This window comes from Scyliorhinus torazame, chromosome 1 (genome assembly GCF_047496885.1).
Source record: "Scyliorhinus torazame isolate Kashiwa2021f chromosome 1, sScyTor2.1, whole genome shotgun sequence".
Classification (NCBI taxonomy): Eukaryota; Metazoa; Chordata; class Chondrichthyes; order Carcharhiniformes; family Scyliorhinidae; genus Scyliorhinus; species Scyliorhinus torazame.
Window position 1 is genome coordinate 112,140,849 of NC_092707.1, and position 25,748 is coordinate 112,166,596.

The 25,748-nt window shown below is 49.9% G+C and overlaps 1 protein-coding gene across 3 annotated transcripts in view; it reads right to left on the bottom strand.

Annotated features, from left to right (window-relative positions):
• dgcr2 (DiGeorge syndrome critical region gene 2) overlaps window positions 1–25,748 on the bottom strand; it is an 85,455-nt gene that overhangs the window by 54,709 nt on the left and 4,998 nt on the right. For all 3 annotated transcript variants that reach the window (XM_072499938.1, XM_072499949.1, XM_072499928.1), the window contains exons 2-3: window positions 11,108–11,140; window positions 7,874–7,996 (exon numbers count right to left, since the gene is read on the bottom strand). In XM_072499938.1, the coding sequence (XP_072356039.1) occupies window positions 7,874–7,996; window positions 11,108–11,140 (156 nt within the window). The remainder of the gene's footprint in view (window positions 1–7,873; window positions 7,997–11,107; window positions 11,141–25,748) is intronic.

The following is a 25,748-nucleotide window of genomic DNA, read 5'->3' on the forward strand; positions in this document are numbered from 1 at the left end:
CCCCCACTCGAGTTAAAAAACCTGCAGCTTAAGTTTCTGCACGTGGGCGCCTGGGTCACTAGAAGTAACTACCCACTTACTGTAGGACATGCATAACATGCGACTGAGCCATGTCTTTAAGTTACTTATACAAACTTTATTTTACTTTGGTTGACTTCTATTAATTGTATTTGACCGTAACTTAATAAAGCTTACAACGAACAACTATTAATAATCCTTACAACTATTAATAACCCTTGCTGGTATTGATAAATCTGACTAATAATGTAACTCACTTTACGAGTAGCAATAAACCTTGAAGCACTTTCCCCTCATGCCCTGAATCCCCAAGGGAACCTAATTTGTCACTCACGCAGTCTTCATCTCACTCAGGCATCGTCTTCTGTCTCCTCATTCAGGTTATGCAGTTTGAAAAGTTTGTGTAAGTAACATAAAGACATGGCTCAGTCGCATGTTATGCATGTCCTATATTAAGTGGGTAGTTACTTCTAGTGACCCAGTCTATTCTACAGATCCTCTGATGAGTCACTAGCTAGTTTAGCCTTGTCGCAGAATGAGGAAGTTTCAGTCAAGCACAGATTGTTGTCAAGGATAACTGCTCCAGTTTCTCCAATGACAGCTTTGCGGCTACTACCCTTGCTGCTCATCCAATCACAGATTTAGTTTCTGGAGTAGCAAGCACGGGAGAGACAGAATCCGTGATTGGAACAGCAGCTCCTCCCATGCTTCCTGTCTGCTCTTCCAATCAAACTCCATTTTGTTTTCCCACTTTCTTCACCTGCGCTGCCAACCGTTCAGCCAGGCCAGAGTATACAGAAATATTGTATTGGGACAACTCTTCTTGTATCTGCCATCCCCATCTTTACTTTTCGCAGGCTACTGGTGGTGTTTTGAGGGTGAATATGCCTACACCTCCCACATATCTTGAACTCTGCCTCACACAAGGCCAACAAACCTTACACAAGGCCAACAAACAAGCAGGGACAAGGAAATATTGGAGCTTACTACTTGGTCAGTTACCTCCATTGTTCTGGCAGTGTCCAAAGCCAATCGGAGGTTAGACTGGACAGGCTATTCAGACAATGATTGTTGTTGTTCTGGCAGTCTCCAAAGCAGCTAGTCACTGGGATCAAACAAGAGGTGGGGGAAATAAACCTGCACTGGATCCTGGATATGCAAAGCAAACAATTATAGAGAGTGGGAGAAGGAGGTCAGAAAAACATTGGAAAAGGTTGGAACTCCACAAAGTCATAAAGGTCTGATCGTTAAAAAAAATCCTATGGATTTTGGGCCCTTTTGTTTTGAAATTTCTATGACTTTTCCAGATTTTCCATGCCCCACAGGGATACCAGCTGGCAGCCACTGGCACCAAAGCAAAGCCTGCCAGCAACCATTGGCACCAAGTTTTGGATTTCTGATTGTACACGGCAAAGAAATAAGGAATGCAGACATTTCCGAATCAAAGGATTGTTCACAGCCTATAAGGAGGCCATTTGACTCATCATGTCTGCACTGGCTCCCCAAATGAGCAATTCATTTACTGCCATTCTCTTGCCTTCTTCCTGTAACCTTGAACATTCTTCATTTTCAGAGAACAGTCCAGTTCCCTTTAGAAAGCTACAATTGAACCTGCCTGCACCACACTCTCTGGCCGCGTATTCCAGACCCTAACCAGTCAAAGTGAATTTTTGTTTTCTCATGTTGCTTTTGCTTCTTTTGACAATACCTTACATCAGTGCCCTCTTGTTCTCAATCCTTTCATGAGTTTAAGGAGTTTAAAGTGAGTGGGGGGGGGGGGAAGAGATACAAAAGGGTCCAGAGGGGCAATTTTTCATACAGGAGGGTGGCGAGTGTCTGGAAGAAGTTGCCAGAGGCAGTAGTAGAGGTGGGTACAACTTTGTCTTTTAAAAAGTATTTAGACAGCTAGATGGGAAAGATGGGTATAGAGGGATATGGGCCAAATGCAGGCAACTGGGACTAGCTGAGTGTAAAAATGATGAACCTCTTTGACGAGTTGGAACAGCATCTCACCATCTATTCTGTCTAGACCTCTCATGATCTTAAACACCTCTATCAAATCTTCTCTCAGCCTTCTTTTTCCCAAGGAAACAATCCAAACTGCTCCAATCTATCCTCATAACTGAAGCTCCGAATCCCTGGAATCATTCTCATGAATCTTTTCTGCACTCTCTCCAAAGCCTTCACATCCTTCCTAAAGTGTGGTGCTCAAGACACACATTATGTCAGCTGTGGCCAAACTAGTGTATTATAAAAGCTCAACATAATCTCCTTCCTCTTGTACTCTACGCCCCGGTTAATAAAGCCGAAGATGTTGCGAATGTCCCTTTTCTTTCATGAGCTATAACTTTACCCAGAAGGCTGTTGTGCGGCACTGCATCAAATGCCTTTTGGTCAAAGCAACTTCATAGATTCCCTACAGTGCAGGAGGAGGCCATTCTGCCCATTGAGTCTGAACTGACCCTCAGGAAGAGCACCCTTCCGAGGCCCACACCATATCCTTGTAACCCTACCTAACTATTGGACACCAAGGGGCAATTTAGCATGGCCAATCCATCTAACCTGCACATCTTTGGACTGTGGAACGAAACAGGAGCTCCCAGAGGAACCCACACAGACACGGGGAGAATGCGCACACTCCACAGTCACCCAAGGTCAGAATCAAACACAGGTTCCTGGCACTGAGGCAGCAGTGCTAACCTGTGCCACTGTGCCGCTCTTAAACTTTAGCTTATTTAGCATCTTTTAAAAGTTCTAGCCAACATTTTTTTTATATGAACGTGCTTATTCAAATTTTCCAACAAAATTTAACAAAACCCCACCCCCCATAACAAAAAGAAAGAAACGCAAACACAAGTCAAAAATTATACAAAACGTTTACATTGGGTTTCCCCATATACAGTAACCCCCCCCATATGACATTCAAAGGTACCCGTAGGGAAGCCCCCCCACCACACCCGAATTCCCCCCACCGAAAGAGACCCCCCCCCCCTACCATTGGGTTGCTGCTGCTGACCTCCTCCGAACGCTCCGCGAGATAGTCTAGGAACGGTTGCCACCGCCTGAAGAACCCCTGCACAGACCCTCGTAAGTCAAACTTTATCCTCTCCAGCTTAATGAACCCTGCCATGTCATTTATCCAGGCTTCTACACTGGAGGGCTTTGTGTCCTTCCATAATAGCAAGATCCTCCGCCGGGCTACCAGGGACGCAAAGGCCAGGATAACCGGCCTCTTTCGCCTCCTTCACTCCCGGCTCGTCCGTTACCCCAAATAGTGCCAACCCCCAACTCGGCTTGACCTGGACTTTCACCACCTTGGACATAGTCCTCGCAAGACCCCTCCAAAACCCCTCCAGTGTCGGGCACGACCAGAACATGTGGACGTGATTTGCCGGTCTCCCCGAGCACCTCCCACATCTATCCTCCACCCCAAAGAACCTACTCAACCATGCCCCTGTCATATGCGCTCTGTGAATTAACCTTGAATTGTATTAGGCTGAGCCTGGCGCAAGAGGAAGAATTAAACCTCACTCGCACAGCGCCCTCAGGCTCGTGCCCACACAGGGACGCCATCTCCAACCTCTTCCATGCCGCCCCCTCTCCATCCATTACCCACTTACGGATCATCGCCACATTGGCTGCCCAACAATAGTCGCACAAATTCGGCAGAGCCAGCCCTCCCCTGTCCCTACTACGCTCCAGAAACACCCTCTTTACCTTTGGGGTCTTATTTGCCCACACGAAACCCATGATACTCCTACCTACCCGTTTGAAAAAGGCCTTGGGAATCATAATGGGAAGGCACTGGAACACAAAGAGAAACTTCGGGAGGACCATCATTTTAACCGACTGCACCCTGCCCGCTAGCGAGAGTGGCAGCACATCCCATCTTTTGAAATCCTCCTCCATCTGCTCCACCAACCGCGTCAAATTGAGTTTGTGCAGGGCCCCCCAACTCCCAGCCACCTTTCCGCCCTCTTCAACGGCAGGTCGTCTATCCCCCTTCCCTGGTCCCCTGGATGCACCACAAAGAGCTCACTTTTCCCTACATTAAGCTTATACCCCGAGAAGTCCCCAAACTCCCTCAAGATCCGCATGACCTCCGCCATCCCCTCCACTGGATCTGCCACATACAGCAACAGGTCGTCCGCATACAGCGACACCCAATGTTCCTCTCCCCATCGGACCAATCCCCTCCATTTCCTGGACTCCCTTGGTGCCATGGCCAGAGGCTCAATTGCCAATGCAAACAGCAAGGGGGACAGGGGGCACCCCTGCCTCGTCCCTCGATACAGCCGAAAGTACTCCGACCTCCGCCGATTCGTAGCCACACTCGCCACCAGGGCTCTAAATAGCAATCTAACCCAGCTGATGAACCCCTCCCCGAACCCAAACCTCCGCAACACTTCCCAAAGATACTCCCACTCCACCCGGTCGAAGGCCTTCTCCGCGTCCATAGCTGCCACTACCTCCGCTTTTCCCTCCACCGAGGGCATCATAATCACAAAGAGGAGCCTCCGCACATTAGTATTTAGCTGCCTGCCCTTTACAAATCCCGTCTGGTCCTCATGAATCACCCCCGGGACACAGTCCTCAATTCTCGTAGCCAGCACTTTTGCCAGCAACTTAGCATCCACATTGAGGAGCGAGATCGGTTTATACGACCCACACTGCAGTGGGTCCTTGTCCCGCTTCAGGATCAGAGAGATCAGCGCCCCGGACATTGTCGGGGGCAAGGTCCCCCCCACTCCCTTGCCTTATTGAAAGTCCTCACTAGCAACGGGCCTAGCAGGTCCACGTAGTTCCTGTAAAACTCGACCGGGAACCCATCTGGCCCCGGGGCCTTCCCCGCCTGCTTTAACCTTTAACCAGCTCCTCCAGCCAAATTGGCACCCCTAAACCAGCTACCTCCTGCTCCTTCACCCTCGGGAACCTCAGCTGATCCAAAAATCGCCGCGTCCCCTCTTCCCCCGCTGGGGGCTCAGATCTGTACAGATTCCCATTGAAGTCCCGAAGTACCTCATTTATTCTCACCGCACTCCGCACCGTATTCCCCCCGCTATCCTTAACTCCACCTATCTCCCTCGCTGCCTCCCTCTTACGAAGCTGGTGTGCCAGCATCCGACTCGCCTTCTCCCCATACTCATACGTCGACCCCTGCGCTTTCCTCCACTGTGCCTCTGCTTTCCCTGTGGTCAACAGGTCGAACTCCGTCTGGAGGTTCCGCTGCTCCCAGAGTTGTCCCTCCTCGGGGGCCTCTACATATCTCCTGTCCACCCTTAAGATCTCTGCCACCAACCTCTCCCTGCTCTCTCTCTTCTCCCTGTGGGCCCTGATGGAGATTAACTCTCCCCTGACCACCGCCTTCAGCGCCTCCCAGACTACCCCCCACCTGCACCTCCCCGTTGTCATTGGCCTCCAAATATCTTTCGATGCACCCCCGCACCCGCCCGCACACCTCCTCATCCGCCAATAATCCACATCTAGATGCCACAGCGGGCGCTGGTCCCTCTCCTCTCCTAACTCCAGCTCCACCCAGTGCGGGGCATGGTCTGAGATGGTTATGGCCGAATACTCCGTTCCCTCCACTTTCGGGATTAGCGCCCTACCTGGGGCCTGACAAACCTCCATGGATCCACTCCCCCATCTGGTCCATAAACCCCCTAAGCACCATGGCCGCAGCCGGCCTCTTATCAGTCCTGGACCTAGAGCGATCCAGTGCTGGGTCCAGCACCGTGTTGAAATCCGCCCCCCCCATTATCAAGCTTCCTACCTCCAGGTCCGGAATCCGACCCAGCATGCGTTTCATAAATCCGGCATCATCCCAGTTCGGGGCATATACATTTACCAGTACCACCCGTACCCCCTGCAACCTACCGCTCACCATCACATATCGACCTCCATTATCTACTACAATATTCATTGCCTCAAACGACACCCGCTTCCCCACCAGTATTGGAACCCCTCTGTTCTTCTCATCCAAACCTGAATGGAATACCTGTCCCTTTCTCAGCCTAACCTGATCTGCCACCTTCAAATGTGTCTCCTGGAGCATAACCATGTCTGCCTTCAGTCCCTTTAAGTGCGCGAACACCCAGGCCCTCTTGACCGGCCCGTTCAGGCACCTCACATTCCAAGCTATCAGCCGGATTGGGGGGCTGCTCACCCCCCCCCGCCGACTAGCCATCACCTTTTCTAGGCCAGCCACGTGCCCGCACCTCCCGCACCCCCAGTCCCAAAGACGGCGGACCCACGCCCCGACCATCTCTCCTACTTCCAGCTCCCCTTTGGCCAATGCAGCAGCAACCCTATACCCCCCTCTCCCTCCCCCCCTCCAGATCTACATCTAGCCCTTTTTGCTCCCCCCATAACACTCCCGTAAGTCAGCTGACTCCTGCTGACCCCGGCATCTCCATCGACCCCCTCCAGTGTGAGGATCCCCGGCCCCCAGTGTGCGCTCCTCTCCAGCACTGCCCTGCCCCCCCCCCCCATCCTTCCCTAGCGCGGGAAAAAGCCTGCGCTTTCCTGAGCCGGCCCCGCCCCCTCTAGCGCAGCTCCTTTTGCGGCCTTACCCCAATTCCCCACCCCCGGGCCTCCGCTCCCCCTCTTCCTTCGTGGGGGTCTGCCCCTCCAACAACGACGCCCATACTCGCCCAGTCTCCCCATCCAATCCCTTCACCCATCCAGCACCCAAACCAGAGGAACATTCCCTAAACATAATAAACACTATATACACAGTAAACATCCCCCCATAACAAACCCTCAATTTGAGTCCAACTTTTCAGTCCGTATAAAACTCCATGCCTCATCAGGCATTTCAAAATAGTGGTGCCGATCCTGGAACGTGACCCACAATCGCGCTGGCTGCAGCATACCGAACTTCACCCCCTTTCGATGGAGCACCGCCTTAATCCGATTAAAACCCGCTCTCTTCTTAGCCACCTCTGCACTCCAGTCCTGGTAGATTTGGATCTCCGTGTTCTCCCACCTGCTGCTCCGCTCTTTCTTGGCCCATCTCAGGACACACTCTCTATCCATAAAGCGGTGAAACTTCACCACTACAGCCCTTGGCGGCTCGTTGGCCTTGTCTCTCCTTGCTAGGACCCGGTGAGCCCCATCTAGCTCCAGAGGCCTCGGGAAGGCTCCCGCACCCATCAGCGAATTGAGCATCGTGCTCACATATGCCCCAGCATCGGGCCCCCTCAACTCCTTCAGGGAGACCCAGAATCCGAAGATTGTTCCTCCTCGACCTATTCTCCAGGTCCTCAAATCTTTCCGGCCACCTCTTGTGCAGCGCCTCTTGCGCCTCCACCTTCACCGCCAGGCCCAAGATCTCGTCCTCGTTCTCCGAGGCTTTTTGCCGCACCTCCCCGATCGCCGCCCCTTGGGCCTTCTGGGTCTCCACTAGCTTCTCAATCACCGCCTTCTTTGGCGCCAGCATTTCGGTTTTCAGCTCCTCAAAGCAGCGTCTAAGAAACCCCTGCTGCTCCTGCGACCACTGCACCCATGCTGCTTGGTCTCCACCCGCCGCCACCTTGTTTTTTCTCCCCCTCACTTTTTGCTGCTCCAAGATCACTTTTTTCACCGCTCCACTCCTGGTCCAATCCATATAATGTCGGGGGGGGACCTTGCTGTCACCTTCCCACACTGGAAGCCGTCGAACAATTGCCGTTGGGGCCCCTCTCGAGAGCCCAAAAGTCCGTTCGCGGCGGGTGCTGCCGAACGTGCGACCTACCTAGGCATAGCCGCAAACGGAAGCCAAGTTCTAGCCAACTTAACTATAAAATCCCAGATATAGAGAGGAGGTATTTACAGATATCATAGGTATCACTCAATTCCACATCTTATAGTTCACCTGGACAATCCAGCTCATCACTGCCATCTTCACAGGTCTGCCAGCCGTCACAATGCCAGGTGAGAGGAATACACTTAATAGTTCCAGTATTACAAGCAAACTGTCCAGGGGTACATCGCAGCTCTGTGAAAGGCAAGACAATACTGTTATACTCCTTGCAGTATTTAAGTAAAGTGCTATTAGAGGTATCCCATCACAGGTATTTAAATGGTGGGCAGAACTGTAGGGAAGAATCCCCAATTCCTTTATACACAGGAAGAGAAAGAAAACCTACAAATGGTGAGAACCAAAAACAGTAAATTACTATGCTGCAAATAAAATAGATGGGGTTAGGGCAAACAGACAGCCCCATCAGGAGACCAGTGCAATGATATTAGGCATCAGGGTCTTCTCAAATGAGCCTGGATAAATCCTAAATTTATTGAGCACTTGTAAGGAGCACTCATGGAACATTAACCTGTCTTCCAATATCAGATATTCTGCATCACACAATAGGTCTACCATCTGAGGACAGACAAGGCGGTGCTTGTGTAGACATTCATCAGAACCATACCTGCCAGCAATGCAACAGTTTACATCCAAAGAGGTTTGCTTATATTTTTTTCAGATGCTGGCAGACTTGCTGCTTGATTATTGCTTTCACTCCTTTAAATTCAGTTGCTGGGCAATGCTAAAGAAATTTAATCAGTAACAATGTGCAATTTTTAAGATTAAAGTACAGCATGGGAGAGGTGGCACTCGTACAAACTGGGCGGACTGCACCTGGGCAGGACATGATGTCCGTGGGGAAGTATTTGCTAGAATGGTTGGGGAGAGTTTAAACTAAATTGGGAAGGGGTTGGAAATCTATGCAAGGAGTCAGAGAGAGGGGGGGGGGGGGGGGGGGGGGGGGAACTCAGACTAGAACAAAAGACAGAAAGATGAAGAAGAAAAGTGATAGGCAGAGAAATCAAGGGCCAGAATTAAACGGGGCCACAGTGTAAAACAATGAGAACAGAACAAGGAATGTTAAAAAGTCAAGCCTTGCGGTTTTGTGCCTTAATGTGTAGAGCATTTGCAAGTGGATGAATTAATCTCACAAATACATGCAAATGGGTAGTTAGGATTACGAATGCATGGCTGCAGGGTGACCAGGGATGGGAACTGAACATCCAGGGGTTTTCAATATTTAGGAAGGGCAGACAAAAAGGAAAAGGCACTGGGGTTGCATTGCTGGTTATAAAGGAAATTAATGCAATTGTGGAAAAGGATAGTAGTTCCAACAGTGTGGAATCTGTACGAGAACTTCTGCCATGGTGCAAAAAACATTAGTGAGCGTTGTATATAGACCCTCAAACTGTAGTGGTTTGGGGGATCGAATTAAACAGGAAATTAGAGACATATGCAATAAAGGAACATCTGCAAATGTGGGTGACTTTAATCTGCATCTAGATTGGTCAAATCAAACTAGTAACAATACTATGGAATATGTTTTCGGGATGGTTTTCTGAACCAATATGTTGAGGAACGAGCTAGAGAACAGTCCACCCTAGACTGGATATTGTGTAATGAGCAAGGAATCACTGGCATTCTAGTTGTGCAAGGCCACTTGATGATTATTATAGAATTTGGAGTGCGACGTAGTTGATTCTGAGGCAAGGGTCCTAAATGCAAATAAAGGTAACTTTGATGGGATGAGGCGCAAATTGCCTCTGATGGGTTGGGAAACATTACTTAAATGGTTGACAGTGAATAGGCAATAGCAAACATCGAAAGAACCCATGGGTGAACTGTAATAATTTATTCCTCTCTGGACCAAAATAAAAAACGGGAAACTTGAGCTAACTCTGGTTTACAAGGGAAATTAGAGACAGTATTGGATCCAAGGAAGGGGTGTACAAATGGGCCAGATAGAACAGCAGACCTGAAGATTGGGAGCAGTTTAAAATACAGCAAAGAATGACAAAGGGATTAATTAGGAAGGGGAAAATAGAGTACACTTGCAGGGAACATAAAAACGGATTGTAAAAGATTCTATAGGTATGTGAAGAGAAAAGGATTGGTCAATAAAAATGACAGAAACAGGGGAATTTATAATAGGGAACAAAGAAATGGCTGACCAACTATATACATACTTTAGTTCTGTCTTCAAAAAAGGAGGACGCAAATAACGTACCAGAAACGTTGGGGGACATATGATTTAGTGAGAGGGAGGAACTGAAGGAAATCAGTATTAGAAGGGAAATGACGTTAGGGAACTTTATGGGATTGAAAGCCGATAAATCCCCCGGGCCTAATAATCTGCATCCCAGAGGACATGAGCAACAGATACCTGGGAACATCACCACCAGGAGGTTTCCCCTCCAAATCACTCACCACCCAGACTTGGAAAAATAGCACTGTTCCTTAACTGTCGCTGGGGGCAAAATCCTGGAACACCCCTCCCTAACAAGACCGTTGGTGTACCTACACGTCAGGGACTGCAACAGTTCAAGGCAGCTCACCATCACCCTTAGGGCAATTAGGGGTGGGCAATAAATGCTGGCCTAACCAGCAACGCCCACATCCCATAAATTAATTTTTAAAAAGTTAAGGAAGTGGTCCTAGAAATGGCGGATGAATTGGTGATCACCAGTAGGGAATTATAAATAAGTCAGTCTGACATCAGTAGTGGGGGAAATACGAGAGTCGATTATAAAAGATTTTATAGCAGAGCACTTGGAAAAGAGTGGCGGGATTAGACAGAATCAGCATGGATTTATAAAAGGGAAATAGTGCTCGACAAATCTACTGGAATTATTTGAGTACGTAACCAGTGGCGTTGATGATGAGGAGCCAGTGGATGTTGTTTACGAATGAGGGTGGAATCTCATGGAAACCTATGAAATTCTAACAGTAGTAGACAGGGTAGATGCAGGAAGGATGTTCCTGATGGCGGGAGAATCCAGAACCAGGGGTCACAATCTGAAGATACTGGGTAGACCATTTGGGACTGAGATGAGAAGAGATTTCTTCACCCAGAGAGTGGCAAGCCTGTGAAATTCACTACCAGACAGCAGTTGAGGCGAAAATATTCTACGTTTTCAAAGAGTTTGATATAGCTCTTGGGACTAAAAGGATCAAAGGATATGGGGGGGAAAAGCAGGAACAAGTCAAGGAGTTGGATGATCAGCGATGATCAGAATGAATGGTGGAACAGGCTTGATTGGCTGAATGGCCCTCCTCCTGCCCCTATTTTCTATATAAAACACTCACCTGATAAAAGTCTGGCCAGGCCTAGCCGTGGACCTACAAGAAACAGAGAACAAGCAGATTTAAAAGTCAACCAGCATATCGAAACATTATTTATCAAGACAGCTAACATTTGAAGGAATTTGGTAATATTGAATCTTTTAAAAGTTCTCTTGTCAAAAACAACCTGTGCATAACCACATTTTACTTCCCTTCCTTGACCCCTCTCTGTCTCCATTTCTGGTGATAGACTGAGTAACAATATGCCTCACAGAACCAGGGACCCAGATTCAAATCTCACTGATAAGACTATTGATTTATTGATTGTTTTTTAGGTACTGACCGAGTGCAGAGCTAAAGAATGGAATTATTCAAAATGCCATGACTGTGAAAAGATACAGAACGTCTTACAACACCAGGTTAAAGTCCAACAGGTTTCTTTTGAATCACTAGCTTTCGGAGCGCAGCTGAGGAAGGAGCTGCGCTCCGAAAGCTAGTGATTCGAAATAAACCTGTTGGACTTTAACCTGATGTTGTAAGACTTCTTATTATGCCCACCCCAGTACAACGGCAGCATCTCCACATTGTGAAATGATAGTCATTGTTTCAGATAATGAATTAACTATTGAACTTTAAGGTCTTGTCTGTAGAAACTCAGACATTGTTTCAACGAATGTTTCCTATAATGAATAGACCACTGATTTCAGTGCATTTCATAATAAGAATGTATCAAATTATTAGTCACAGCAACGTCCACGGCCAGTAGTGGCATGAGAAAACCTATTCTCATGAAGTGGTGTACATAGACACGGAATTATTCCTGATTGATACCAGTCAATCTTAAGTAAAGTCCAATGTTTGATTAATAAATCATCCTCTAAGTGACAGACATCGCTTTTTTAAAAAAAAATTAATTTTATTAAGGCATTTATAATTTTAACAAGATATCAAAAGAGCAAGATGAACACGCACCCAACCAACGACAAAACCCAGCCAACATGGCTTACATAAACTCCCCAATCCCAATTTCCCACAAACCATCCCCGTCTTACCCAACCCCCCCCCCATGGCGGCGCCCCCCCCGCTGCGGACAGCTTAATTTTTTTCCCACAGAAGTCGATAAACGGCTGCCACCTCTGGGCAAACCCTAGCATCAATCCCCTCAGGGTGAACTTAATCTTCTCGAGCCGAAGAAACACAGCCATTTCGTTAATCTACACCCGTGACTTCGGGGGCTCGGAGTCTCTCCGTGCCAATAAAATCAGTCTCCGATCTACCTTGGAGGCAAAGACATCAGCCTCTCATCCCCTGGACTCCCAGGTCTTCTGACACATCAAAAGTCACCACCTCTGGACTCGGAACCACCCTTACCTTCAACACCTCCGACATGATGTCAGCAAACCACTACCAGAAACCCCCAACCCTCGGACATGCCCTCAACGCTCTCAGCGTCATTGGCTCTGAGGCAAAAAGCAGTGGGGAGAGTGGACATCCCTGTCTCATCCCCCCGGTGCAGCCTAAAATGGTCCAACCTCACCCGGTTCGTCCACACACTCGTCACTGTCGAAGGCCTTCACTCATCCATGGCGACCACAACCTCCCGTCCCTCGGAGAGCCCCTCATTCATGGCGACCACCACCTCCACCTCCCGTCCCTTGGAGGGCATTATTATGACTTTTAGCAACCTCCTGATATTCGCCACCAGGTGCCTTCCCTTAACAAACCCTGTCTGGTCCTTCCCTATCACTCCTGGCACACAATCCTCTATTCTCAAGGCCAATAACTTGGCACCCACATTTAACAGGGAGATCGGCCTGTACAAGCCACTTGCTCCAGATCCTTATCCCGCTTCAGCACAAATCGATCAAGGCCTGCGACATTGTTGGGAGGAACACCCCCTTCCATGTCTCATTAAAAGCCCTTACCAGCAAGGGCCCCAGCAGCCCCGAGAACTTTTTATAAACTCCACTGGGTACCCATCCGCACCCGGAGCCTTGCCCAACTCATACAGTCCACTGTAAAAATCCCTAAATAGTCACCCCCACCGGATCCAAAACGACCCCCCCCCCCCCTCCCCTTTGTCCTTCACTTTCCTGATCACCCTCGTTGCCTCAATTGGTGCGGCAGTATCCTGCTCACCATATTCACACACCGCCCCTCTCAACTGTGCACCACCTTCCCCGTAGATAGGGCAACACAGTAGCACAGTGGTTAGCTTTACAACTCCAGGGTCCCAGGTTCAATTCCCAGCATGGGTCACTGTCTGTGTGGAGTCTGCACGTTCCCCCCGTGTTTGTGTGGGTTTCCTCTGGGTGCTCCGGTCTCCTCCCACAGTCCAAAGATGTGCAGGTTATGTGGATTGGCTATGCTAAATTGCCCTTAGTGTCCAAAAAAGGTTAGGTGGGGTTACAGTGGAGGTATGGGCTTAGGTAAGGTGCTCTTTCCAAGGGCCGTGCAAACTCGATGGGCTGAATGGCCTCCTTCTGCACTGTAAATTCTGTAACAACCCAAACACCATCTGTAGCTTCTGCCGCTCTTCCAACAGCCCCGTCTCCAGGGCTTCCAAGTACCTCTTGCCACCTGCAGGATCTCCCCCTCCCTCTGTGCCCGTGTCAATATGAATTCCCCTCCCACCACTGCCTTCAACACCTCCCTTACCGTGGCCGCCGAAACCTCCCCGTATCATTTATCTCCATACCCCCGAATGGCCTCTCTCTCCCGCTCACACACCTCTTCCTACACCAACAGCCCCACATCTAACCTCTCCATTGCGGGCGCTGGCCCCCACCTTACTCACCCGCAAGTCCACCTAGTGCGGGGCGTGCTCTGACACCACTATGGGCGAGTACTCAACATCCACCACCCCCGCCAGCAAAGTCCTATCCAAAACAAAAAAGTCAATTCGAGAGTACACCCCGTGCACATGGGAAAAGAATGAAATTCCTTTGCTCACGGCCTCCCAAACTTCCACGGATCCACCCCCATGTGTTCCATTAACCCCCTTAGCTCCTTTGCTGCCGCCGACACCCTCCTTAGCTCCTTTGCTGCCGCCGACACCCTCCTTAGCTCCTTTGTCCGGATCTTCCCCAACACTCGCCTCAAACTCTTACATCATCCCAGTTCGGAGCATAAATATTCGCCAACACCACCAGCATCCCCTCCAATTTCCCACTCACCATAACATACCTTCCCCCCCAGAGTCCGCCACCATACTCCCCACTTCGAATGCCACCCGCTTGTTGATCAAAATTGCCACACCCCTCGTTTTAGAATCTGACCCCAAATGAAATACCTGCCCTACCCACCTTTTCCTCAGCCTAGTCTGATCCACCACCTTCAGGTGTGTCTCCTGTAGCAGAACCACTTCCATCTTCAAGCTTTTCAAGTGTGCGAACACACGGGCCCTCTTAACTGGCCCATTCAACACTTGCACGCTCCACGTGATCAGCCTGGTCGGGGGGACCCTGCCCCTCCCTCCTTGCCGATCAACCATAGCCCCTCCTGGGCCAACTTCCAGCCTGCGACCTGCACCACCTCAGGCCCGCCCTCGGTCGCCAACATTCATCGACCTTCCCCATACCACCTTTTAGAAACCCCTCCCGTCAACAGTTCATTCCCTCCCCCCCACCACAAAATAACAACCCCAACCCCCATCAATGCACTAACCACCTGCTAAACCCCACTGCGCTTCCATGAACGAGACCGCCCAATTAGCTTGGTAGCCCCCGCATCCTCCCGCCCACTGATTCCTCTCGCTCAACCACCCTCCCAGTGAAAATTTAACCCCCATAAAACACAAAAAAGAGCAACCCATCCTCCCCCATCAAGAAAAAACCCAAAATAAAACAATGGCACCAAACAGTGCAAAAGTGACCCAAACAAACCCCTTCTTAAAGAGGGCTGCCTCCACTTTATTAAAGCTTGCTCTCCTCTTGGCCAGCTCCTCACCCAGGTCCTGGTACACCCGTAGCTCATTGCCCTCCCAGACGCAGTGCCTCTTTTGCCTGGCCCACCTCAAAATTTGTTCTTTATCCAAACACCGGTGCAGGTGCACCACCATTGCCCAAGGTGTCTCGTTCCCATGTGGCTTCCTCATTAGCGCCCAGTCCACTTCCAAGGGCTGTGCAAACGCGCCCTCTCCCAGCAGCTTCTCAAACATCTGCGCCGGCGTCCGCTCCCTCACTTCCCTCCAGCAGGCCCACTATCCTTAACTTCTGTCCGCGCAACCGATTCTCCACTTTCTCCTGCAGCCGCCTCTGTTGATCCCACATCATCCCCATCTCCCGAGGCAAGCTGCTACCCCTGCCTCCACCTTCTGGATCGCCTGGCCCTGGGCCTCCAGCCTCGGCTCCATGCGGTCGATCTCTGCCTTTATCAGGTACACCACCCTGGCCAGGTCCTCCAGATTCCCCTTCCTCTGCTGGGTGAACTTCTCGTTTAGGAAGCCCACCAGCTGTTCCATTGACCGCTGAGTGGGTAGGATCGGTGCCAAATTCTTGAATTACCTTATTTGTTTATTTTTAGAAAGTGATTTCTTTATGTTTTATGATTTATTTTGCCATGCATTTGGCCAACTCATGTATTTGATATTTTGTTTCTACGTTTTGATGTAGTTCATAGACACGTGTATCAAAGTGAATAATTAGCAATTATATTTTGGACACCTCCAATCAACTCTTATTAGAAGATAAAATAATAGATCCGACTTGGGTGATTGTGTGTGGAGTTTGCATGTTTTCCCCATGGGTTTCCTCCCATAGCCCAAAGACGTGCAGTTTAGGTGGTTTGGCTATGTTAAATTGCCCCTTAGGTGTCCAAAGGTATATAGATTAGGTTATGGGTTACAGCAAGGGAGTGGGCCGAGGTAAGGCGCTCTTTTGGAGCGTCAGTGCAGACTCGACGGGCTGAATGGCCTGCTTCTGCACTGTAGGGATTCTATGATTACAAACCCACTGACCCCCACAGCAACTTGACACCAGCTCCCGGGAGGCTTCTCCACCTCCGACGCACCTGTTCCGATGGTGCCATCTTCGAAAATGGTGCTTCTGATATGTTTGCATTTCTCCTTAACAATGGTTTCCCTTCACCTGTGGTTGACAGGGTACTCAACTGGGTTCGACCCATTTCGCACACGTCTACCTTCACCCCCTTTCCCTCCCTTGCACAACCATGACCCTGATCTTCACTTTTGCACATTCAAAGGACTATCCTCTGTCATGTCTGCCAGCTTTACTCGGTCCGCAAGCACACCACAACATTCCTGTTGCTGGACATTTTAACTCAGCATCTTGATCTCATGTCCACTTGGCCTGCTGCAATACTCCAATGAAGCCCAGTGCATGCTGGAGCAGCAGCATTTCACCTTCCGATTGGGCAGGTTTCAGCCCTCGGGACTCAACTTTTGAGTTTGGCAATTTTAGATTGTGGCCTTTCTCCTTCATCTTCAACCCCATTGGTTTTAAATTATCCCATACTTGTATTGCCTCAGTGCATCCCTCCCTCCCTCCCCACACACCATGTCATCTCTCGTTACTTAAAGTTACTACTTGTTGTTCCAGTTTCTACATCTCTAACATATTCTCCCTCCCTTGAGTTCTGACAAAAGGCTAACAGTCTCAAAACGATGACTCTTTATTCTCCTAATAGACGCTGCCAGACCCGTTTCTCCAGTATCGTATGATCTTGATTCAGATTCCGGCATCTGCAGTATTTTCCTTATATCAGTGCACAACCAGCCTAGCTGAGCCTGACCTTTAAATCCATGTGTAGGGGTTAGAGATCAGATACGGTTAGCACTGTTGCTTCACAGCACCAGGAACCTGGGTTTGATTCCTGGCTTGGGTCACTGTCTGAGTGGAGTCTGCATGGGTTTCTTCCCACAAGTCCCAAAGAGGACAGCAGAGTTCAATACCACATCTTGTTGCTTGATACATGGCTTTAGTTGATAAATACCATGTATACATATCCTTTAATGGCATTCACAAAGGCAATGAGCTGTACACAAGTGGTGATGCCATCTGACTCCTTTTCAGTTACGGAGCAATGCCACACTGAATGGTCTCTCACAAAAGGATGAGCTGCCCTTTCTTCTGCAAGATGCAAGCTGACAATCCAGCAGCACATTTTCCGTTTCTAGTCTCAGTGTCAGTGTTTCGGCTCCGCTTTTGGAGCTGGAAATGTCATTGACAGGTGGCTCATTCACAAGAAATTCCAACATACCCTAATTTGCCAATGAGAGAGGAAGCAGAGGAAGGCAGAGATTTAAGCAGGTTGCTTGCCTGAAAGCATTCAAAAGGGAATTGGATTCAGATCTGAAAAGGAAGAATGTGCGGGGTTATGGGGAGATGCTCAATCAGAGTTGGTGCAATGTGATGAGCCAGGTGGTTCCTTCCCAAATTATGCGATTCATTTAAAGCTAGAGTCAGTTTTCAATGATCAAAAGACAGAACTCTGCAACTTTATTTTCAAGTGGTCAAGATAAAGGTCAATATTTCAATAGCCTTTTTGCCTGTATACTCGTGAATCAGGACCCCTTAATCTCTTTACTCCTCCATAATTCTTGGTATCTCATCATTAATTTCTATTTTCTTTTCTTAGATTCCAAGTGGGTAATCTCACACTCACCCGCATTCAAGAGAGGCAGTGACCTAACGATACTGTCACTAGACTAGTGATCCAGAGACCCAGGGTAATCTCCGGGGACCCGGATTCGAATGGTGAAATTTGAATTCAATAAAATCTGGGAGTTAAAAAGCCTAAACGATGATCATGAAACCATTGTTGCTGTTCATTAATGTCCTTTGAGAAGGAAATCTGCCATCCTACTCCAAATCCACAGCAATGTGGTTGACTCCTAAATACCTTCCGAAATGGCCTAGCAAGACTTCGAAGGGCATTTAGGGATGGGCAGTGAATGCTGGTGATGTCCACATTCCCCGAACGAATAAAAAAGTCCATAGAAAACAGTTTGGCCCCCTCTTTGACCTTTTGCAACTGTCTGCTCAGTTACACAACTATTTTTTTAAATTCACAATATATGGGCATCACTGGCAAAGTCAGCATTTATTGCACGGCCCAATTGCCCAGGAAGATGGTGGCGAACCACCAACTTAAGCCACAGCACTCCATTTGGTGTACGCTCACAGTGTTGTTAGTGAGGGAGTTCTGGGGTCCAGCAGAGATGGAAGTGTGATGCATTCCCAGTCAGAATGGAGTATGGCTGCCCACAGGGATCAGAGTTGAGGCCTCAACTATTCACAACTTCGCAACTGAGTTCAGAGTCCATACACCACTTCATTCCGATGAAAATATTTCTATTAGTGCATGTATTTGTGAATGCCACTGAAGGATACGAGCTGTATCGGGACTCGACCCTCTGACAGCTTCTGGACTTCGCTTGTCTCCAAGCCAGGACTACAACTTGATGACAGGAAAATCAGGAATGGCACTGAGTACCTCTTCAGTGACAACTATGTTGCAGAGTTTGAGGGAATGCTCCAGCCACATACCATCAGCTTGCTAGGTTCAGTGACAGCCAACCCCTTCTTGCCCTGATGGAGGTTAATTTGGTTGCTGCTGGGCCTATTGTTTTCTTTATTGCTTCATACATCCCTGTAGCATCAGATTCAGCAGCAGGTAGTATGTTCTTGCAGTTTCACCCAGCATTGATTGGCAGTGTCGGATAGACGTTTTCTTGGAGAGGTATTGTTTCCTTGGCTGAAGCTTAAAATTGTAACACACCAGGGAATGGTCAGTGTCACAGCCTGCGCTGGGATAGTTAGAAGTGATGAGGATGATGAGATCTAGTTGGTGCCAGTGGAGTGATTTGAGAGACCTTGGTTTGGAAGTAGTTGTTTGTCAGACAGATTCGATGGTAACAGCATAGATCAGCATTCTTTGTCCATTTTGCCAATTCCCTGGTACCCTTTGCACATTGGCTCGACTGCGTGGTCAATACTCACCCTTGAATTGAAACGCAGAAAAGGTACAGTCCCCTGGCACTGAGAAAATTGTGGGTGGCAGTGTCAGTGCCTCAGACTGCTCCTTCACATCTGGGATGGAGGTGACAGGGCACAGCTGCACAAGGTAAAATCAGCCCACGCTTCTTAACAAGCGGTGGGTAAAGTAGTCTCAGCTTTGTGTGGGTGGTTCAATCATTGCAACCCAAACTGAAGCCAAAACAGAATCATTGCAGGAGACCATCTGGCTCATTTATACTGCATTAGCCCTCTCAAAGAGCATTCTACCTAATCCCACTCCCCTGGCTCATCGTGTAACCTTGAGCATTCTTTATCAGATAGCAATCCAGTTCCTTTTTGAATACCTTGATCAAACCTGTCTCCGCCAACCTCTCAAGAAGTTTGTTCCAGACTACAACTGTCTGGGTGATAACAAATCTCCTCACATTATTTCACACCTTTTGCCAATTATTTTGAATCTGTGCCCTCTAGTTCTTGATGCACTCGAGTGGGAACAATTCCTCACTATTTACCCCATCTATACCCCTCAGGATCTTCAGAATACCTCAATCAAGTCTCCTCTCAGCCTTCTTTTATTCAAAGAAAACAGTCCAAACCTCTCCATTCTATCTTCATAGCTACAGTTCGTTATTGCTGGAACCATTCTTGTGAATTGCCTCCGTACCCTCTCCAACGCCTTCACATTCTTCCTCAGGTAAGGCACCCAGAATTGGACAGTCTCCATTAAACCAATGATGTTGCTGGCACATTCAACATGACCTCCGTAAATTTGCACTCAATGTCTCTCTTAATAAAGGTAGTTAGTCTCCCCCCCCCCACCCCCCCCACAGATAGTTAGTCTCCCCCCCGCCACACAGATACAGTCAGTCGCGCCTGATCGAGTACATGGAGGGAGAATTCGTAATATCCAAATTAGCTAACTGCACGTCTTTTGGGACTTACAGGAGTAAACCAGAACTGGAGGACGGAACCCACGCAGACACAAGGAGAACACGCAGACTCCGCACAGACAGTGACCCAAGCTGGGAATCGAACCTGGGACCCTGGCGCTGTGAAGCAACAGTGCTAACTGTTAGGGGCTGGTTTAGCACAGTGGACTAAACAGCTGGCTTGTAATGCAGAACAAAGCAGCATGGGTTCAATTCCAGCACCGGCCTCCTTGAACAGGCAACGAATGTGGCGACTAGAAACTTTTCACAGTAACTTCATTGAAGCCTACTTGTGACAATAAGTGATTAATAATATTATTATTAATCACTGTGCTTCTATGCAGCCACATAGTCTCTTTCTCTCTGTCGTTCGCCTCCGGATACAGTCCCGCTCCCCTCCGGGTACAGTCTCTATCTGTCACTCCCCTCCAGGAACAGTATCTCTATCTGCCCTCCAGGTACAGTCTCTCTCTATCTGCCCTCCAGGTACAGTCTCTCTCTATCTGCCCTCCAGGTACAGTCTCTCTCTATCTGCCCTCCAGGTACAGTCTCTCTCTATCTGCCCTCCAGGTACAGTCTCTCTCTATCTGCCCTCCAGGTACAGTCTCTCTCTATCTGCCCTCCAGGTACAGTCTCTCTCTATCTGCCCTCCAGGTACAGTCTCTCTCTATCTGCCCTCCAGGTACAGTCTCTCTCTATCTGCCCTCCAGGTACAGTCTCTCTCTATCTGCCCTCCAGGTACAGTCTCTCTCTATCTGCCCTCCAGGTACAGTCTCTCTCTATCTGCCCTCCAGGTACAGTCTCTCTCTATCTGCCCTCCAGGTACAGTCTCTCTCTATCTGCCCTCCAGGTACAGTCTCTCTCTATCTGCCCTCCAGGTACAGTCTCTCTCTATCTGCCCTCCAGGTACAGTCTCTCTCTATCTGCCCTCCAGGTACAGTCTCTCTCTATCTGCCCTCCAGGTACAGTCTCTCTCTATCTGCCCTCCAGGTACAGTCTCTCTCTATCTGCCCTCCAGGTACAGTCTCTCTCTATCTGCCCTCCAGGTACAGTCTCTCTCTATCTGCCCTCCAGGTACAGTCTCTCTCTATCTGCCCTCCAGGTACAGTCTCTCTCTATCTGCCCTCCAGGTACAGTCTCTCTCTATCTGCCCTCCAGGTACAGTCTCTCTCTATCTGCCCTCCAGGTACAGTCTCTCTCTATCTGCCCTCCAGGTACAGTCTCTCTCTATCTGCCCTCCAGGTACAGTCTCTCTCTATCTGCCCTCCAGGTACAGTCTCTCTCTATCTGCCCTCCAGGTACAGTCTCTCTCTATCTGCCCTCCAGGTACAGTCTCTCTCTATCTGCCCTCCAGGTACAGTCTCTCTCTATCTGCCCTCCAGGTACAGTCTCTCTCTATCTGCCCTCCAGGTACAGTCTCTCTCTATCTGCCCTCCAGGTACAGTCTCTCTCTATCTGCCCTCCGGGTACAGTCTCGCTCTATCTGCCCTCCGGGTACAGTCTCCCTCTATCTGCCCTCCGGGTACAGTCTCCCTCTAACTGCCCTCCGGGTACAGTCTCCCTCTAACTGCCCTCCGGGTACAGTCTCCCTCTATCTGCTCTCCGGGTACAGTCTCCCTCTATCTGCTCTCCGGGTACAGTCTCCCTCTATCTGCTCTCCGGGTGCAGTCTCCCTCTATCTGCTCTCCGGGTGCAGTCTCGCTCCATCTGCCCTCCAGGTACAGTCTCGCTCCATCTGCCCTCCAGGTACAGTCTCTCTCTCTGCCCTCCAGATACAGTCTCTCTCTCTGCCCTCCAGATACAGTCTCTCTCTCTGCCCTCCAGATACAGTCTCTCTCTCTGCCCTCCAGATACAGTCTCTCTCTCTGCCCTCCAGATACAGTCTCTCTCTCTGCCCTCCAGATACAGTCTCTCTCTCTGCCCTCCAGATACAGTCTCTCTCTCTGCCCTCCAGATACAGTCTCTCTCTCTGCCCTCCAGATACAGTCTCTCTCTCTGCCCTCCAGATACAGTCTCTCTCTCTGCCCTCAAGATACAGTCTCTCTCTCTGCCCTCCAGATACAGTCTCTCTCTCTGCCCTCCAGGTACAGTCTCTCTCTCTGCCCTCCAGGTACAGTCTCTCTCTCTGCCCTCCAGGTACAGTCTCTCTCTCTGCCCTCCAGGTACAGTCTCTCTCTCTGCCCTCCAGGTACAGTCTCTCTCTCTGCCCTCCAGATACAGTCTCTCTCTCTGCCCTCCAGATACAGTCTCTCTCTCTGCCCTCCAGATACAGTCTCTCTCTCTGCCCTCCAGATACAGTCTCTCTCTCTGCCCTCCAGATACAGTCTCTCTCTCTGCCCTCCAGATACAGTCTCTCTCTCTGCCCTCCAGATACAGTCTCTCTCTCTGCCCTCCAGATACAGTCTCTCTCTCTGCCCTCCAGATACAGTCTCTCTCTCTGCCCTCCAGATACAGTCTCTCTCTCTGCCCTCCAGATACAGTCTCTCTCTCTGCCCTCCAGATACAGTCTCTCTCTCTGCCCTCCAGATACAGTCTCTCTCTCTGCCCTCCAGATACAGTCTCTCTCTCTCTGCCCTCCAGATACAGTCTCTCTCTCTGCCCTCCAGATACAGTCTCTCTCTCTGCCCTCCAGATACAGTCTCTCTCTCTGCCCTCCAGATACAGTCTCTCTCTCTGCCCTCCAGATACAGTCTCTCTCTCTGCCCTCCAGATACAGTCTCTCTCTCTGCCCTCCAGATACAGTCTCTCTCTCTGCCCTCCAGATACAGTCTCTCTCTCTGCCCTCCAGATACAGTCTCTCTCTCTGCCCTCCAGATACAGTCTCTCTCTCTGCCCTCCAGATACAGTCTCTCTCTCTGCCCTCCAGATACAGTCTCTCTCTCTGCCCTCCAGATACAGTCTCTCTCTGCCCTCCAGATACAGTCTCTCTCTGCCCTCCAGATACAGTCTCTCTCTGCCCTCCAGATACAGTCTCTCTCTCTGCCCTCCAGATACAGTCTCTCTCTCTGCCCTCCAGATACAGTCTCTCTCTCTGCCCTCCAGATACAGTCTCTCTCTCTGCCCTCCAGATACAGTCTCTCTCTCTGCCCTCCAGATACAGTCTCTCTCTCTGCCCTCCAGATACAGTCTCTCTCTCTGCCCTCCAGATACAGTCTCTCTCTCTGCCCTCCAGATACAGTCTCTCTCTCTGCCCTCCAGATACAGTCTCTCTCTCTCTGCCCTCCAGATACAGTCTCTCTCTCTGCCTTCCAGATACAGTCTCTCTCTCTGCCCTCCAGATACAGTCTCTCTCTCTGCCCTCCAGATACAGTCTCTCTCTCTGCTCTCCAGATACAGTCTCTCTCTGCCCTCCAGATACAGTCTCTCTCTGCCCTCCAGATACAGTCTCTCTCACTCTCTCTCTGCCCTCCAGATACAGTCTCTCTCTTGCCCCCCCAGATAGTCTCTCTCCCCCCCTCAGATACAGTCTCTCAATCCCCCCCCAGATAGTTTCTCACTCTCCCCCCCAGATACAGTCACTCCCCCCCCCCAAGATAGTCACTCTCTTCTCCCCGCCCCCAGATACAGTCACTCTCTTCTCCCCCCCCCCCAGATACAGTCTCGCTCACGCTCCCCTCCCAGAGACCAGTTTCTCTCACTCTTCCCCCCCCCCCACAGATAGTCTCTCTCACTCTCCCCCCACAGATACAGTCTCTCTCACTCTCCCCCGCAGATACAGTGTCTCTCACTCTCTCCCCGCAGATACAGTCTCTCTCACTCTCCCCCCGCAGATACAGTCTCTCTCACTCTCCCCCGCAGATACAGTCTCTCTCACTCTCCCCCGCAGATAGAGTCTCCCTCACTCTCCCCCCGCAGATAGAGCCTCTCTCACTCACCCCCCGCAGATACAGTCTCTCTATGGTTATGGGCCAGGGATTAGAGAACCCCAAAGTCGATCATAGCGTTCACCTGACCCACAACTTTAATAGATTGTGGTATGGGGAGCACACGGCCCACTCTACAGGTGTGGTACAGCAGAAATGGAAAAGTATTTTTTTGAAACAAAACAATGTTTATTCTATGAACTCAAGTTAACCTGTCAAAAAAGTTTTAAAAACATAGTAAACATTTTAGCAACCATCAATTCAAATACAACCCCCAAAGACTACAACACTAAGTAAACCTTTAAGCTGTCCTTTTAACATCCATAAGACTTAAAATACCTTCAAAACAGAAAGACATCAGGCTTAACTTCATTACTGAGAACATTTATAATTCTGAATTCACCAAATGATCCAGAGATAATCTTTTGATAGCAGAGAGAACAGCAGTACACCTACTTGGTCTGGCTTAAGCTCCAACACTAAAAACGAAACTAAAACACACCCTGCAGCCTGCTCAAAAACGAAAGTAAAAAGCTGACACAGCCCAGCTCCATCCACTCTCGGACATAACTGCAGTAGTAAACACCCATTATTTAAAGGTACTCTCATTGCAGATATTTATATACACACCCATTTATAAACACCCATTTCATAAAGGTACTCTCACATGACACTATCTCTCGTCCCCCTCCCAGATAGTCTCTTTATCTCTTCCCCCCCCCCCAGAGATAGTCTCTTTATCTCTCGCCCCCCTCCCAGAGATGGTCTCTCTATCTCTCGCCCCCCCCTCCCAGACATAGTCTCTCTATTTCTCACCCCCCTCCCAGACATACTCTCTCAATCTCCCCCCCCCCCCAGATTATAGTCGCTCTCATTCTTCCGCCCCCCAGATACAGTCCCTCTCACTCACTCTCCCCCCCAATACAGTCTCTCACACTCACTCTTCCCCCCCCCAGATACAGTCACTCTCACTCGCCCCCCCAGATGCAGTCTCTCTCTCTCGCCGCCCCCCAGATGCAGTCTCACTCACTCACCGCCCCCCCCAGATGCAGTCTCTCTCACTCGCCGCCCCCCAGATGCAGTGTCTCTCACTTGCCGCCCCCCAGATGCAGTCTCTCTCACTTGCCGCCCCCCAGATGCAGTCTCTCACTCGCCGCCCCCCAGATGCAGTCTCTCTCACCCGCCCCCTCCACAGATGCAGTCTCTCTCACTCGCCGCCCCCCCAGATGCAGTCTCTCTCACTCGCCGCCCCCCAGATGCAGTCTCTCTCACCCGCCGCCCCCACCCCAGATACAGTCTCTCTCACTCGTTCTCCCCCAGATGCAGTCTCTCTCACTCGCCCCCCCCCCCCCAGATGCAGTCTCTCTCACTCACCCCCCCCCCCCCAGATGCAGTCTCTCTCACTTGACCCCCCCCCCACAGATACTGTCTCTGAAATGAAAATCGCTTGTCACAAGTAGGCTTCAAATGTAGTTAGTGTGAAAAGCCCCTAGTCGCCACATTCCGCCGCTAGTTGGGGGGCGGCTGGTACGGGAATTGAACCGTGCTGCTGGCCTGCCTTGGTCTGCGTTCAAAGCCAACGATTTAGCTCTGTGCTAATCCAGTCTCTCTCACCCCTCCAGATACAGTCTCTCTCACTCGCCACCCCCAGATACAGTCTCTCTCACTCGCCACCCCCAGATAGTCTCTCTCACTTGCCCCCCAGATACAGTCGCTCTCACTCGCCCCCACAGATACAGTCTCGCTCACTCGCCCCCCCCCCCCCCAGATGCAGTCTCTCACTTCCCCCCCCCCCAATGCAGTCTCTCTCACTCGCCCCCCCGATGCAGTCTCCCTCACTCCCCCCGCCCCTCCCAGATGCAGTCTCTCTCACTCGCCCCCTCCCAGATGCAGT